The sequence below is a fragment of the Cucurbita maxima genome, unplaced genomic scaffold (genome assembly GCF_002738345.1).
Source record: "Cucurbita maxima cultivar Rimu unplaced genomic scaffold, Cmax_1.0 Cma_Scf00008, whole genome shotgun sequence".
Classification (NCBI taxonomy): Eukaryota; Viridiplantae; Streptophyta; class Magnoliopsida; order Cucurbitales; family Cucurbitaceae; genus Cucurbita; species Cucurbita maxima.
Window position 1 is genome coordinate 4,906,561 of NW_019272024.1, and position 16,771 is coordinate 4,923,331.

The window sequence follows — 16,771 nt, forward strand, 5'->3', positions numbered from 1 at the left end:
AGTTTCTTGAGTATCTGCTACAACATCACTAGGTGAGTTTTCCTGCAACTCAAGCTCAACTCCCACTTGCTTCGTGGTCTTGGAACCTTGCTCCACATATGGTTCCTCAACAGTAGTCTCAGGAGTTTCATGAGTATCTGCTACAACATCACTAAGTGAGTTTCCCTACAACACAAGCTCAATTCCCACTTGCTTCATGGTCTTGGAACCTTGCTCCACATTTGGTTCCTCAGCAGTAGTCCTAGGAGTTTCTTGAGTATCTGCTACAACATCACTAGATGAGTTTCCCTGCAACTCAAGCTCAACTCCCACTTGCTTCGTGGTCTTGGAACCTTGCTCCACATCTGGTTCCTCAACAGTAGTCTCAGGAGTTTCATGAGTATCTGCTACNAACTTTCACTTGCTTCGTGGTCTTGGAACCTTGCTCCACATTTGGTTCCTCAACAGTAGTCTCAGGAGTTTCTTGAGTATCTGCTACAACATCACTAGATGAGTTTCCCTGCAACTCAAGCTCAACTCCCACTTGCTTCGTGGCCTTGGAACCTTGCTCCACATCTGGTTCCTCAACAGTAGTCTCAAGAGTTTCATGAGTATCTGCTACAACATCACTAAATGAGTTTTCCTGCAACACAAGCTCAACTTTCACTTGCTTCGTGGTCTTGGAACCTTGCTCCACATTTGGTTCCTCAACAGTAATCTCAGAAGTCTTTCACTTGCTTCGTGGTCTTGGAACCTTGCTCCACATTTGGTTCCTCAACAGTAATCTCAGAAGTTTCATGAGTATCTGCTACAACATCACTAGGTGAGTTTTCCTGCAACTCAAGCTCAACTCTCACTTGCTTCGTTAAACCTTGCTCCACATATGGTTCCATTTCCAACCGCATTTTCTTCGATTCTCTGGAGGTCTTTGTGAAGCTAACTCGTGTCTGCTTGCCCATAACGTAGTTCTCACGACCCACATCAACAGATTTTAGACCTTCTAAGACTTCTTTCACGGCCAGCGTCTTCATTCCTTTCACGCTCATATGTCGAAGTCTATTGTGCCATAGACTTGAATTTGAAGCACTCTCAGCAACAACAGCTATGTTCATACACCCTGCAGTGGTGTATAAGGTTCCAGATTTTGAGCCACGTGCTACCACCGTAGCACCCTTCATAATCTTCCACGAACTCTTCCCTAACTTTGTTGCATAACCTATGTTATCCAATTGACCAATAGAGATCAGGTTCTTTTTTAGACCAGTAATATATCTGACATTCTTTAATGTCCATTGATTTCCTGCTGGAGTTTTTATGCAGACATCTCATTTTCCTTTAATCTCCAAATCTTTGTTGTCGGCAAGATACACCTCTCGAAATTTCTAGATTTGAAATTCCAGAACAACTCTTTATTTGGAGACGAATGAAAAGATGCACCTGAATCCAAAATCCAGGATTCAATCGAACTGTCCACGTTGAGGATTAGAGCATCCCCAATGTCTTCTGCTAAATTTATAGAGTCATCATCATCTTCAGATTTGTGATTCTGCTTCCTCTTTGGTCTTGTACAACCTGTCCAAAAGTGACCTTTTTCTCCACAATTTCAACACGTTACGTTTGGTCTATTTGAAGATTTTTCTCGGTTCTTTGATTTTGATCGCCCGTTGTTTGGGCCCTTCAGTTTACTTCTTCCCCGTTGGTCAACACTAAGAGCACTACTAGATGAATTTTCAATTTCTCGTTTGCGAATACTTTCGCTGAGAAATACATCTCGAATTTCATCAAACTTCAGTTTATCAAATCCTCGCAAATTGCTGATTGTGGCAACAACAGTATCCCACGAATTGGGTAAAGATGACATCAAAATCAATGTTTTAATTTCATCCTCGAAATTAATTTTCACCTAACTTAGTTGACTTACGATCATATTGAATTCATTTATATGATCAACAATAGATCCACCTTCAGACATTTGTAGATTGAACAATCTCCGCATCAAATACACCTTGTTCATAGCCGACGGTTTTTCGTACATATTCGACAGCGCCTTCATCAGATCTGACGTTGTCTTCTCCTTGATGATGTTAAACGCCACGTTTCTGGATAGCGTCAACCGGATCATCCCTAAGGCTTTTCGATCCTTAAGCTTCCACTGTCCCGTGGTCATGGTATCCGGCATCACTCCCAATATGGGTTCGTGAAGATCTTTCTGGTACAGATAATCTTCAATCTGTATCTTCCAGAAACTGAAATCTGATCCATCGAACTTCTCAATTCCAATCTTTGAACCTTCCATCTTCACAGATCATGGTGACTTTCAACCTGGCTCTGATACCAGTTGTTAGGATCGCACAACAATGCACACACTCGATCTAGATGAACACAAAGAACATGATAGAGAAAATGCAAGGAGAACTCTGGCTAAAGGATTTATATTGATGACTTCAAGTATGTGCAGTAAGAGAGAATACAGAGAATACAGAAAGTGCATTTTCAAAGCTCTATATAGTTCAGTTTACTATATATAACTTTACTATATTTAACCATGTACTATATATAGCTATTTATTATATATAGCTTTACCAGATTTAACCATCTACTATATATAGTTATTTACTATATGTAGCTTTACCGGATATAGCTTTACCAAATATAGCTTTATCGGATATAACCGTTGACCAAGCTATAAATAAGAGAGCGGACTCCATAACCTACCACAGTTTACTATATTGACCTCAATTTCACTTGAACCAAGACCTAGCAATGAATTTTCAAGAAATTTGGAGCTTCCAACAAGTGAAAAAGCAAGCTCAAAGTGACACGTTTCACCTAGTAAGTAGGCACACAGACTAGATGCAAGTAATACTTGTAGGGATATCTAGGACATGCAATAATGGAAGCATATCATACCTTAGATGGCTAAAATATGCATATGTAGGACTCTAATGGGCAATTTTGACTATGCATGCATGAAAAATTATGAAAATGCCCCTAGGATAAGAATTTAAATTGCATGCCTATTTTAATGCTTTTTACTTTGATATAATGGAGGATGAGATATTTGTGATCTTGCTCCAAATGATTGATGGATGTTATCTCCTCGTTGAGTTGCCTGTACATTTTTAGGTTATTTATTTTGTGCTCAGGTGATCAATAGGAATATTACCGTGGCAAAGTATGTTTGGACAAAGTTAAGTTTAGGACGATTGAGCTAGAGTAGTTTTCGAGTTGACCTGGGTCAATAGTTTCTAGTAGATCGGGTACCATAGGATGGTGAGCAACGATTAGAGGTATAGATTTGTGAGCACCCAGACGTTGGATTAGCCCCAAGGTGTTAGTCCCAAACATCTTGAAAAACGAGATACAAGATTTAAACTGCCTAGATGCTCCTAAGGACTTGGTAAACCTCCACGACATCTGAATATGATTAAGGAAGCTTAGCAAAATCCTGAGGGCATTTGAGTTACTATTGAATATAGGGTCGAATCAAGGCTGATGCTATGATTCCATAAACCGGTCTTGAGGAGGGACTTGGGACTATACGAGTAGTTAGCTCTAGACAAGAACTTCTATTAAGGGTAGAAATAGGCCAAGGCTGACGCAACGATCCCATTAAACCAGTTCTAAAGAGAGACTTGGGACTACATAAGTAGTTATGTTAAGACAAAAGTTTCTATTAAGTGTAGAAACGGGTTGAGGCTAGCGTTGTGATCCTGTAAATCAGTTTTGGAAGTCTGATTTACAAGTGACTTGGAATTATACACCTAGATGTTAGGGTGAGTACTTTTACTATGAGTAAAAATGGGACTATACTCATGACGATTGTTTTAGAAACTTCAACACCTACACATAAGTTGGGAAGGATTAAGAACAAACTTCCTAAAGATACTCCCCACTTTCTGTTACCTTTTAGGGAAAAAACATTCAACAACATTAATTACTATTTAGAGAAAAAAACTCATGGAAAACTACTAGGAATTTGATATTCACTCCTTTCTCCTTCAGGTGATCAAGAGTTACACTGTCATAGACGGGTGTTGACCTGAGACATCAATGTAGTCTGTATTTTTATGGGTTGTAATTATGCACTTTTGTATCCCGTTCCTGTTCTTTGCAGATAACTTAAGAAATATATGTTTTGTATTGTTTTCGTTTCGATTTTTTATGATTGATTTGTTTACTGTTGTCTTATCTTTAGCAATTAAAGAAAAAAATTATTTTGTTTTGTTTTATTTGGAAGCCGACATGGGCATTCCACAGTTGGGAAGAATTTCGATAACTTTTTGAGATGATGGACATTGGAAAAAGATGGGTACCTTTTCACAAACATTGTTATTATTATCATTTGTTTTCTTTTAGGGGCGGTTGAGGCCTACCTATGTATCCATGCATATTCTCACTTCACATCAAACTTAAATGTGCCGACTTCCACACAATCAGATTTCCACTAAAATATCGATGGAATAGTGCATAATTCATTGCCGACTTCTACATTTCAACCTTAATGCCTCAATTTTCCATTCAAACATTTAACCAAATATCAATGATAAAATCGATTCTCGACTATTTCTCGAACTTGTCATGTCATCTCGTATCGTTTTTATATCATTTTTATATCTTTTAATTAGGAAGATTTTTTTTTGGGTATCCCAATAGCATCTTAGTCTTGTAATTTGCATTATGTCTTGCAAATTGGCATCAAGTTTGGTTAAGCCGTACATTTTTGGTGAATAAAATTAAAAGAAAACCGAGTTGGGATACGGCGAGTTTGGCTCTTTTTTGACAAACATATATCTGTTCATAATTTGTCTAACCATTTGAGGTACGTTCTTCTCTCTTGCACAATTTTTTTCTCTGATGACACACTCAAACGCGTGTTCTTCACTCAGCCATAGAATTTTCAATCACAAAATCTAAATTTATGATTCCACCCTTTACACAAATTTAGATTCAGAGCATAATATAATTATGGTTCCAAACTTGATGGGCTATATAAAAGAGATCATTTGTTTGGAACCAATGCCTTGTATTCCATCCTTGGTTAAAAGAGGAGGTGAGAAATATGAGTATGGAAATTGAACCGCCATTACAAGTAAGGTACTATGCGCTGATGAAAGAGGAAAGTGAGAGTAAAAATGGGAGATGGGTAGGGGAAGAAGAAGAGAGGGAAGTAGTGGAGGAATGTGAGGAAGAAGAAGAGCTACCAGTGATCGATTTAGGGCTTCTAAAAATGGGGAATTCAGAGAGGGAGAAGTGCAAAAGTGAGATGGTTGAAGCTGCTAGGAATTGGGGTTTTTTCCAAGTGCTCAATCATGGGGTTCCAGAGAGGGTATTGAAGGGCATGATGTATGAGCAAGAAAAAGTGTTCAATCAACCATTTGCAAAGAAAAGTTTGAGCAATGTTCTTAATATGGCTGGAACTTACCGATGGGGTAACCCAGTGGCCATGTCTCCAAGTCAAATCTCTTGGTCTGAAGCTTTTCATATGGCTGTTTTGGAGGTTTCAAACTTGGGGGAGCATGTCACCCTCAGGTATTCCCACCCTAATTCTTTCAATTTTACCTTTCTACTTTCATTTTGGATTCTTATTCTTCTTCTTCTTCTTCTTCTAAATTTTTTAATGTTTATATCATTAAAAACAAGCACATAATCAATCTAAGATTAGGGTTTTTCTTAATTAAGTGTGAAAATTAGCTTGGAATCTCCTCCTCTTGTTCCACAAAGAAGAAGATTTAGATTAGGCTTAATCATTAAGTTAAATTACTCAATTAAGGGCTCTTAACTCTTTAATCCAAGTTCAAGTACAAGATTCTATATATATATATATATATAGAATAGTGCATTATGAAGAAGAAAAAATGTGTGGCTAGAAGCACAAGATTGTGTAGTAATATAATATCAAGTTATTGGCATTATGAAGAAGTATGAAGTATGTGGGTACACACAATCAATTGGAGAAAAACTTGTAACAATTTAGTCTATAAACTTTAAAAAGGTAAGAATTTAGTGTTAGATTTTGTATTGATTTAGAGAATAACATCAAAAATATTGTTGAAATTGGCCATAAAGAGATTAGGGACCAGGATTAATGTAAACCCTAAAAAATGAGAATGTGTCCAATCTCAAAAGTGAGTATTAGAAAATGAAAGAAGAGACTACTTTTACTTAAAAAAAAGTAAATAAATATCTGTGTTTTCATTGTTTTTCACCTTTTTCACTTGCTTCCCTGGTTTTGAATTCAATGTCTTCATGCAAGTACCAACCCAAGAAAAGTACCTCCATACAGCTCATTTTGAATTACAAAAACATTAATTACAAAAGGTTTTTTTTTTTTTTTTTTTTTGGTTTGAAAAGTTTTCATTATTGTTCTGGTTTTTTTTTTTTATTCGATAAGTTTGAATTGATCTTTAAAAGTAAAAGTAATACATAAGATGATTTAAGAAGTTTTGAACTCCTATAAGTTGTTTAAGATAACAAATCAAAACACATTGTAATAAACTTTCGCTTAAATACTATTTTAGTCTCTATACTTTCAACTTTTGTTTATATTAGTTAATGTTCGACTTTGTTCATAAATCTTCAACATGGATTCGTTTATTTTGGTTCTTCAATTCAATCGAAATTTGATCACGACACGTTATTCACTAAATTTCTTAAAATATAACTAAAGATTTGTATTAAGTGATTTGGAGATTTGCAAATTGGATCGTTTATCTGAGTATGAAGACTAAAAAGGAACCAAATTTGAAATATTTGTATAGTACTTGTTTTTCTCTCTCTTCAATTACGCACATGGGTAGAGGTTTATTGGGTGGATGAGATGGGTCACTGTGGGGGGGTGAAGAAGCATATACACACATAGATAATATGTTTCTAGGGTACCCCACATGGGCTGAAAGGGCATGTGAAGTACCTGCGAGGGGTGCTTCCACAGCACCAGGGAGTGCATGGGTGAAAGGGCAATACTCTTAGTTTGACATCACCCCATCACATGAGCATCACATGAACACGTTTGTTAGCCCCGTGGGGGCACACACCCACCCCCCCCATCTTATCTTCATTTTGGAGCTCAAAACATTCATTTTTTGGCTCTTACTCCTCTTCTTTTCTTCCATTATTGCTCCTCAGATATGGTTTGTTTGGCAATAACATGACAAAAGAAAGAGTTTCCATTTTTCCTCATCTTTTTTTGTGCTTCACATTATTTGACAGACCCACAATGGAAGCAGTGGTGAAGAAGTTTGGGAGGTTAGCAGAGAGCATAGCGGAGATTTTAGGGCAAAGTTTGGGCATAAAATCGAGTTATTTCAAGGAAAGGTGTGAGAAAGGAAGGAGCAGCTTTCGATTGAATAGATACCCACCTTGCCCATTTGCATCTCAAGTCTATGGCCTCATTCCTCACACTGATAGCGATTATCTCACAATACTTTACCAAGCTCAAGTCAGTGGGCTGCAGCTCATGAAAGATGGAAAATGGTTTTCTGTTAAACCAAACCCAAAAGCTTTGCTTGTCAACATCGGTGACTTATTTCAGGTCCTCACTTTTCTCTCTTTTTGTTCATAGATAGGAAATTTGGAGGTTTTTAGAGTGTTAAATTATATATAAAAGATTAAATCAATCGATTGTTTTGATTTAGTAGTAGTTTAATTGTTCTAAATGATGTCGGTGGTTAGTTTTTTTTTTTTTTTTTTAAAGTGAAACATTTGAATTAAAAATGTCTTTATTGATAAAAGAAATCGTTTGCCGTTTGCGCTGATACTAAGTCATTTGAATTATACTCTAGTGGATAGTTTTGAAATAGTTTTAAGGGTTTTAAGAAAGAAAAGACTATAAAGTAGCAAAATGATTTTGAGCCCTACACTTGTAACTTTTTTGAGGATGTTTATTGTGTTAGGAATAATCCGATATTATTCCCTTAAAAGTTTTCATGGATTTGTTTTTATGACTCCATACTATTAGAAATGACTTTCTTTACTTTTAAATCCACTATTTTTCTCTTAATTAACCAATATGAAACTACTCCCAATAATTTTCAACCATCCTTCCCTCCTTTTGAAGGAGCTCTCGAACAATCTATCCTTAATCGAGACTCAACTCCTTCTCTAGAGCTCTCAAACAAAATATACCATTTGTTTAACACTTCAGTCATTTTATACTACACGTTCAAGACTCACAAATTCTTTGTTCAACACTTAGAGGATTCTATTGACATTGCTAAATTAAGGGTATGAATCTGATACCATGTTAGGAATCACGGTCATCCACAATAGCATGATATTATTCATTTTGAGCAAAAACTCTCCTTCTTTTGTTTTTAGTTTTTCGTAAGAGTCTCTACGTACTTGTCCAGTCTAGAACAAGATCTTCCATACATTTCATATATGATTTCAATCAGCCAAATTGTAAGCTTATAAGATCTAGAATTTGAACATTGATTCCTCTCAAGAATATAGGAGAAGAAAGAACATAAACATAGCACCAACCTTTCTTAGGAGAGTCATGTTTTCTGAAAATGTGATGCAGGTTGTGAGCAATGATGCATTTAGGAGCCTCAAACACAGAGTGGTTGCTTCTGAAGCAGTGGAAAGATTTTCATTCGCATATTTCTATAGCCCATCTGATGATGTGATGATTGAGAGTTACACGAAGCCAAGCATTTACAGGCAATTCAGCTACAAAGAGTACAGACAACAAATAGAAAAAGATGTAGAGAAAACAGGCAACAAGGTAGGGCTTCCAAGGTTCCTCTTGCACAACATGTTGCCTCATTTGGGTCAATGACTTAAGTGTCTAATGTCTATTCTAGGGGCTCTACCTAGCCATCATACAAAAATAATCCAAGTAGGAGGCTTATATTTGGGTGTGTTTTGTATCGAATATATCATTTCAAGCTTGTTCTATATTATAATATTGTTGTCTACTTAAAAATCTCGGTCCATTAATGTAAGCAGATATATACGTGGTCATACCGTGATGGAAAACTCCACAACAACTAAGGATTTATATATTAATAGTTTCGTATAGTTATTATTCCTTCTAAAAACTACATAGAAAAATAGATAAGATTGTATCTCAAAAAACTAAGCACGAAAATAAACAGGATTCAGTCAAATTACATAACTATTAAATTTTCTTAACTCTTAAGTAAATTATGTTGAGATATGGGACTTATCTATAATAAAAAATTAGCAATAAATATAATGGTAAATATTTCGTTAGGGTAGATATATACGGTAAATATTTGATAGAGATATAATTCATTAATCTTTTACGTAAATTGAAACTATATATATATACCCATTAGTCCATGTAAATTTTTTCTTACATTTGGAGTCATCAATAAAACTTTTAGTCAATATTCCTCTTTTAATTTCATCAGGATTGAATATGTGCGTTGTTGAGTGATCCTAATAAACTGAACTCGTAAGTAATATTAAGTTCCCGAATCTAACACAATTTAGTCATTATACTTCAAAAAGATGCAACGATTGAATCTCCAACCCATTAAAAATCTTGTAAATACGTGATCTTAGATGGTAGGAACAAGTATATCATAGGATTCACCGACTGATGCTGTTTCTAACAGCTTGTGGCTGATTTGAAAAGGGAAAAACCTGATAGACCAAAACAAAACGCTAAGTTGATGTGAGTTTTGTTGATGATTATATAGTCAAAATCATAGACTAATCCGGAAAGAAGAATTAAGCATAGAAAAAGAGAGATGATTGTAAGCACTAAATGATGAGCGTATTTCAAAGTTGGATGATAATCCATCGCTTTCAGAAGCAATTTATCTAAGGCTGTTATGCTACAAATGCAATGCATACAGTTGCGTTAATTATAATCGTTGTACGTTTAAAGTGATGACATGACAGCACTGTCAATGAACCAATGATGGAGATCGGAAGAAATTCGTAACTTAGTTGCATGCTCTTAACACTGGCCGACCAATAATATGCTCCAACATTAACAATATGTAGGAATAGAGGCCGACCAATAAAACCAGCCCAAACAACATTAGTGGTGTTCATGGGCTGGACTCATACAAAAAGAAATATATATATATATAAACTTTTAACTGAATTATTCGTGGTAAAATATTCATGACAAAGGAACTACATTAACCTAGTAATAATATTCATGACAAAGGAACCAAATTCATTTGTAATGATAGGTGTTTTGTTTTAGGTTAAATTACCATTTTGGTCTCTATGAATTATCGGTTCACGGATGTACATTGAACCAATTCAATCTAAATTATAAAAATTGGGTTACATGATATTTTAAGTTGAATAGGGTTAGTTAGTATAGATTCCATTCGAGTTCTGGTCCCAACAATTTTTTTGGTTTATTGTTAGAGAACAAATTTTTAAAGGAATATTTGTATATTTTTGGGCTTCTCAGAATGCTTATTTATTGGGCATGTTATAATTACACAAGTGTGGGTTCGATTCGTTCTACTTGTATTTTTTTCATTGTTTTGTTAGATGGTGAAAGTTTGAAAGAATGTAAAAGATTTTAAATATCTGAGTTTTATAAAAAGAAAAAAATTCTAAAATACTAAAATATTTTGGTTGTTCCAATGTCTAATGATCTTTCACGAGTTGGACTCCCTCAACCTCTACCTCGTCCTCTAACAAGAGGTCATCCCTTTCTTCTATGTCCTCCCCCATGTTCGCTAGATGGCATGATTCTATAACCAATGCATATTTATTCTTAAGTATACTTCTCTTAATACAAAAACATGTCGTACATTATATCATAATAAACATGGAACTCAATCTACAATAGCACGGTTAATGGAGGCACCGTCAATCAATAATGCATTTGACGAGTACATTTGACAATAACTCGTCAAGAGCAATGCATTTAACAATGACATTCAATATAACTTTTTGTTATCTTACACATGACATCCTGATGACGACGGAGCATCAGTGGTGGGACCATAGAACATGTTAAGTTTACCTAGTAGACTAGTCTACAAAATCTATAACCTAGACCTCTGATTCCACTGATTCCATCTTTAAAGACCCTATTTTTTCTACTGAAATAGAGCTGATACTACATGCATGACATGTTTGTTAACCATGGAAACATTCCTTTAATATATTTTAAAAACATAGCATGACATGTTCATAGAATATCATTGCCTAACATAACATATCATAGTACATCATGACACTTTAAGCATAACATGATATTTCCTTTTTATCATAATATTGTTTGGCATATCATATAAAGACACATAGCATAGCACCACATATCAAAGCATATCACACGTATGACATATGTAGGCCACCGGGTGACATAATCGCACTTTTGAAGGCAGCGGACTAGCGATTGTGTGGCACTCACTTTCCAACGACAAGTGAGCTAAGCCAATTTGTTCTTGCATCGCCTACGGCCAAGCGACGTATGATCGAGCCTCTAGCCTCGGTTTTACAAGAAGGTTTTAGAAAATGAGGGTAGAGAGAGATTTTAGAAATATAGATTTTTGAAAGAGACGTTATATAAGCAAGCAAGAGAGAGATAACAACGGCTTAACATATATAACCTTGAGTAGGGAGAAGTTGACAACTAGTCATATTCATCTATAGTACATTCTGAGGCATTTCATGTCTGGCAGGCCTAGACATGATATTTTTGAGGCGTCATACTCCCTAGAACTACAAAAGTAAAAACACTAGAATGAAAAGACATGACAAGGGTTTGGCTTGCCATGGGCATGCGGCCATGGGCAACATGCCCTAGACGAGCATGACCGTGACATCCTCCCCCACCTAATTGGTTGACGTCCCTGTCAACCGACTACTTTCAAACCTTGCGATGTGGGTGGTGGCGGAGTTCAGATCTTCGGCGCGTTCCCAGCTGGTTTCCTCAGTAGGGAGATTCTTCCATTTGACAAGGAATTCACGAATCGTCCATACAGGTCTTCCTATCTTCCTAACCCTGTCGGCGAGGATCTCCTCTACTTCTTTTGTTTTTTTTTTTTTTGCCTCAGATCAATGCTCGGTCTCGTGATTGCATTTCGTTGGTCATCGTCTGGGTCAGGGTGGTATGGCTTCAAGTTGCTCACATGAATTACTAGGTGGATTTTCATCCATGCAGGTAGTGCAACTCGGTAGGAGCTAGTCTCAATCTTTTTAAGGACTTCAACCGGGACTTCATATTTTCGAACTAGTCTCTGGTCCTTTCGGCTGCGAAATTTGATCTATTCTAGTTTCAGCTTGATGAGAACTTGATCTCCTGCTTGGAATTGAAGGGGATGACGCTTCTTGTCCACCCATTTTTTCATATGCTTGGAAGCCTTCTCTAAATATGCCGGGCTATATCTGTTGTCTGCTTCCATTCTCTTGTGAAGTTGTGAGCTTGAAGGTTTTTCCCTACATAAGGATGATCAATAATATGGGGTAAGACCGGTTGTCGTCCACTTACAATTTCGAAGGGACTCTTTCCCGTAGACGAGCTGGTTTGACAATTGAAGAAAAATTGGGTGACATCTAATAGTTGTATCCAGTTCTTCTAGCGAGCGTCGACGAAGTGACGTAAGTATTCTTCGAGCAAGCAATTGAACCATTTTGTCTGTCCATCGGTTTGAGGGTGATAACTCGAGGAGATGTTTAAGGTTGTTCTCAAGAAGGCAAATAACTCAGTCCAGAATGTCCCAATGAATCTGCCATCCCTATCATTGATGATGCTCGACAGAATGCCCCATAACTTTACAATGTGTTTGAAAAATAGTTGGGTTGTGAGTTCGGCTGAGCATAATTTGGGAGTGGGGATGAACGTCGCATATTTTGAGAATTGGTCTACGATAACCAAGATAGTGTCATATTCCCCGACCTTTGGGAGGTGTGTTATGAAGTCCAGAGATACACTTTCCCAGGGTCTTGTCAGCACAGGTAGAGGTTCCAAGAGTCCTGAGACTTTGGCTTTCTCGACTTTGTTCTGTTGACAGATGAGGCACGTCTTGGTGTATTGCATGATGTCGTCTTGCATGTTTGGCCAGAAGTACCCCCTTTTTTATTAGGGCGTATGTTCTTTGCCACCCAGGGTGTCCGGCCCATAAGGTATCATGACATTCCTGAATGAGCTTTTTCCTCAGTTCTCCCTTTCTTGGGACATACAATTTGTTTCCTTTTGTCATCAGAAGGTCTCTCTCAACCCAAAACTGTCATGTTTTCCCAGCTTTAGCTAGTTCGACGACGGCTTTGGCCGATGGGTCTTTGTGTAAATGTTCCTTGATGATGTTGCGCATCGATCCATCGATCTTACTTGAGTGAATATGGGCTAACATGCACAGGGTCGCATGTTCTCCCTTCCAACTAAATGCGTCGGTTGCTTGATTACTCTTTCCTGCTTTGTGTTCGAACTTGAAGTCGAATTCGGCCAACGACTCCTGCCACCGGGCTTGTTTTGCCGTCAATTTTGGTTGATCAAAGAAGTGGCAAGTGGCGCTGTTATCCATCTTCACTACGAACTGTGATCCCAAGAGATACTGTCTCTAGACTCGAAGGCAATGGACTACAACCAGCATTTCTTTCTCGGAGACAGTGTATCTACGTTCAGCGTCATTGAGCTTTCGACTTTCGTAAGCGATGGGGTGGCCTTCCTGAATAAGGACCCCACCTAGGGCAAAGTCGGAAGCATCTATTTCTATTTCAAATGGCTTTGTAACATCTACCAATCCGAGGATAGGACCCCTCGTCATGGTTGTTTTCAGATCTTCAAAAGTCATTTGACAATCATTTGACCACGACCAAGGGTGGTCTTTCTTCAACAGCTTTGTCAATGAGGCGGCTCGTCGTGAAAATCCTTCGACGAACCGCCTATAGTAGTTGGCTAATCCTAAGAAGGACCGCCCATTGGATATGGAAGTAGGAACCTTCCATTCTTGGATAGCTTTTATCTTATCGCTATCCATACTAATCTGTCCACATTTGACGACATGTCCAAGGAAGTTGATGCATGTTTGTGCGAATGCACATTTCTCTTTCTTGACATACAGTTGGTTCTGTCGTAGCTTGTCGAACACCAGCTTCAAGTGCACTTTATGTTCCTCTAGGGTTGTGCTATAAACCACTATGTCGTCGAGGTATACTATGACGAACTGATCCAAGTATTCGTAGAAAACTTGGTTCATCAACGTGCAGAAAGTAGCTGGGGCGTTTGTCAAGCCAAAGGGCATTACTAGGAATTCGAAGGCCCCATATCTTGTTACACACGTCATCTTGGGCTCGTCCCCTTCGGCAATACGTACTTGGCCCCATGAAGTTGGTCGAACAAGTCGGATATTATTGGCAGTGGATATTTGTTGCATACCGTCACCTTGTTTAAGGCTCTATAGTCTATGCATAGATGCAACGTCCCATCCTTCTTCTTCTGGAATAGTACGGGGGCTCTTTAGGGTGCGTTTGTCGGGCGGATGAATCCCGTCTTCAGCAACTCATCCAGTTGCTTCCATAATTCGGCTAGCTTAGGCGGAGCCATCCGATATGCGTTCTTCGCTGGCGGTTTAACCCCGGGGATGAGTTCGATTTCGTGATCAATGCCTCGATGAGGTGGTAATGTTTGGGGTAAGCTCTCTGGCATTATGTCAACATAGCTGTTTAGTACCTCCTTGATTTCAATTGAGACAGTTTCTTCAGTGGTCGCTACTTCCATCAGTGGTATGGTCATAAATGTAGGTTCCTCTCGTGTGAGTCCCCTTTTCAATTGTATGGCCAAGATCATTCAAAGATAACCTAGTTGCTTGATGCTTGCAGGTATTACTGTGGGGTTGCGGTCGGTGATCATCAAGCATTTTGCCAGCTGCATTGGGATAACTTTATGTTCTAAGAGGAACTCCATCCCAAGTACCACGTCAAAGCCGTCCATGCGAGCTACGACAAGATCTAGCTCTCCTGTCCAATCCCCTATTTTGAAGGGGACTCTTTTGGAAACTCCCACAATAGGCAAGGCCTCAGAGTTGACATCTTTCATTTTCCTCAAGTCCTTTCCTATGGTGAGTCCCAATCTTCGGGCTTCTTGATTGGCGATGAAGTTGTGGGTCGCTCCTGAATCTATCAGAGTGCTCCTGCTCGGCCGAGAATTTATTGTCGCATCTACGAACATGAGCCCTTTCTCTACTATCTCCTTCGGTTCGACCTTCCGTTGGAGGGCTGACAAGAATTTAAGCACGCCCATTCAGGGATTGTCTTGATCTTCCTTCTTGTCTAGCATAGTCTCGACCCTTGCGTCATTGCTCTCTTGAACTTGGAGCGCAATGAGAGAGGCCCGATGAGAACAGTAAGATACTTTGTGGGGACCTTTACACAACATGCATTGTAAAGGCGTCGTCGGGTGGTTCCTTTGATGGTAAGGTCCTCGAGATGTCCCCGCTTAGTTGTTTTGAGGAGGTCTATCCGTCCATTCGCTTGGACTGTCGTTACCTCCATTCGGTTTGTTGGGGCTTCCTTTTCAATGACCTGTTGGCTTGTATGTCTTGCCCCCAGTGTTTGGGGCTGGTGTCATTCTTCTTTGGGATCCCACTTCGTTCCCATAGTCTAGGAGTCTCTCGGCATAGGCCATTGCGACAGTTAGGGTTTGGACCTTGTTCTCGTGTAGCTTTGCTTTGGCCCACGGCTGTAACCCATTTATAAAGAATAACACCTTGTCCTTCTCTAATGTGCCCCTGATATCTAACATCAGGGTTGAGAACTGTCTGACATAGTCTCGTATGCCTTCAGTATGTTTCAGGGCTACTGTTTTTCTATTGTTATATGTCCTGCGTTTTCGGGGAGGAATTGGTCTCTCAACTCTTTCTTGACGTCCTCCCACGAGTCAATGGTGCACAATTCATCCTCGATGTCTTGCACCTTCGTACACCACCACAGTTTGGCGTCGTCTATGAGATACATCGAGGCTACGGTCACCTTCTTGTCGTCGGTACAAGCCGTTGTGGCTTTGAAGTACTATTCGACATCAAAGATGAAGTTTTCCAACTCTTTGGCGTCCTGATTCCCTTTGAAGGCTCTAGGATTTGTGTATCTTAGTTTGTTGGACCCTGCATTAGTTTGCCCAGCCGTGACGTTCTCCACGGCTTTCATGGTCACTTCAATTCGAATGCCCATGGAGGTCATCCTTTCTTGGATATCGTCGATTGTTGTTCTGAATTCATGAGCTAATCCATTGAACAAGCTCATCATTGTATTTTGCATCACATTGAACTCTTCGCCACGTCCCTCCTTGTGCGCGACAGAGCTATTCGGAATGCCAGACGATTTTGGGCTGCTCGTAGGAGCAACTCTTTCTTCGAGCGAGGTCACTCGAAAGATCAATTCTGCGATTGACAACCCATCCAGGCGGTTGCCTATTGGGTCGATTTCTACAACTTTCTCACTCAATTTGGTCACCCGTGCTTCCAAGAAGCGGAGGGTATCAGGGACTTCTTTGAGGAACAACATTTCCTCCTTTATTATCGTAAGCCGGTTGGCTTGTGCTTTGGGTGTCGACTTTGTCGCTGACATGGTTTCGGTTTTTACCGTGTCATGGAGCTAACAAAGCTCTGATACCACTTGACACAATCGCACTTTTGAAGGCACAAACTAGCAATTGTGCACCACTCACTTTCCAACTACAAGTGAGCTAAGCCAATTTGTTCTTGCGTCGCCTACGGCCAAGCGACGTATGATCGAGCCTCTAGCCTCGATTTTAAAAGAAGGTTTTAGAAAATGAGGGTAGAGAGAAATTTTAGAAAGAGATTTTTGAAAGAGACGTTATATAAGCAAGCAAGAGAGAGATAACAAC

General features: G+C 38.8%; 2 protein-coding genes across 2 annotated transcripts; one reads left to right on the top strand and one right to left on the bottom strand.

Annotated features, from left to right (window-relative positions):
- Nucleotides 1–5,019: 5,019 nt before the first annotated feature.
- Nucleotides 5,020–8,970, top strand: LOC111483296 (gibberellin 2-beta-dioxygenase 8-like). The gene is made up of 3 exons (XM_023129477.1): nucleotides 5,020–5,511; nucleotides 7,192–7,513; nucleotides 8,504–8,970. Exons 1-3 carry the CDS (start codon nucleotides 5,042–5,044, stop codon nucleotides 8,759–8,761), a joined length of 1,050 nt encoding a protein of 349 aa, XP_022985245.1. The 5' UTR covers nucleotides 5,020–5,041; the 3' UTR covers nucleotides 8,762–8,970.
- A 5,416-nt stretch (nucleotides 8,971–14,386) lies between these two features.
- Nucleotides 14,387–15,169, bottom strand: LOC111483236. Its single transcript, XM_023129379.1, has 2 exons — nucleotides 14,728–15,169; nucleotides 14,387–14,637 (listed from the first exon to the last, which is right to left on the bottom strand). The coding sequence occupies exons 1-2, from the start codon at nucleotides 15,167–15,169 to the stop codon at nucleotides 14,387–14,389; spliced, it is 693 nt and encodes a 230-aa protein (XP_022985147.1).
- Between the last annotated feature and the right edge of the window lie 1,602 nt (nucleotides 15,170–16,771).

Coding starts and splice junctions, on each gene's coding strand:
- LOC111483296 (XM_023129477.1), top strand. CDS start 5,042: ATGAGTATGGAAATTGAACCGCCATTACAAGTAAGGTACTATGCGCTG. Junction 5,512..7,191: donor GGGGAGCATGTCACCCTCAG/GTATTCCCACCC, acceptor ATTATTTGACAG/ACCCACAATGGAAGCAGTGG. Junction 7,514..8,503: donor ACATCGGTGACTTATTTCAG/GTCCTCACTTTT, acceptor AATGTGATGCAG/GTTGTGAGCAATGATGCATT.
- LOC111483236 (XM_023129379.1), bottom strand. CDS start 15,169: ATGGGCGTGCTTAAATTCTTGTCAGCCCTCCAACGGAAGGTCGAACCG. Junction 14,638..14,727: donor TGCAAGCATCAAGCAACTAG/GTTATCTTTGAA, acceptor TGATGGAAGTAG/CGACCACTGAAGAAACTGTC.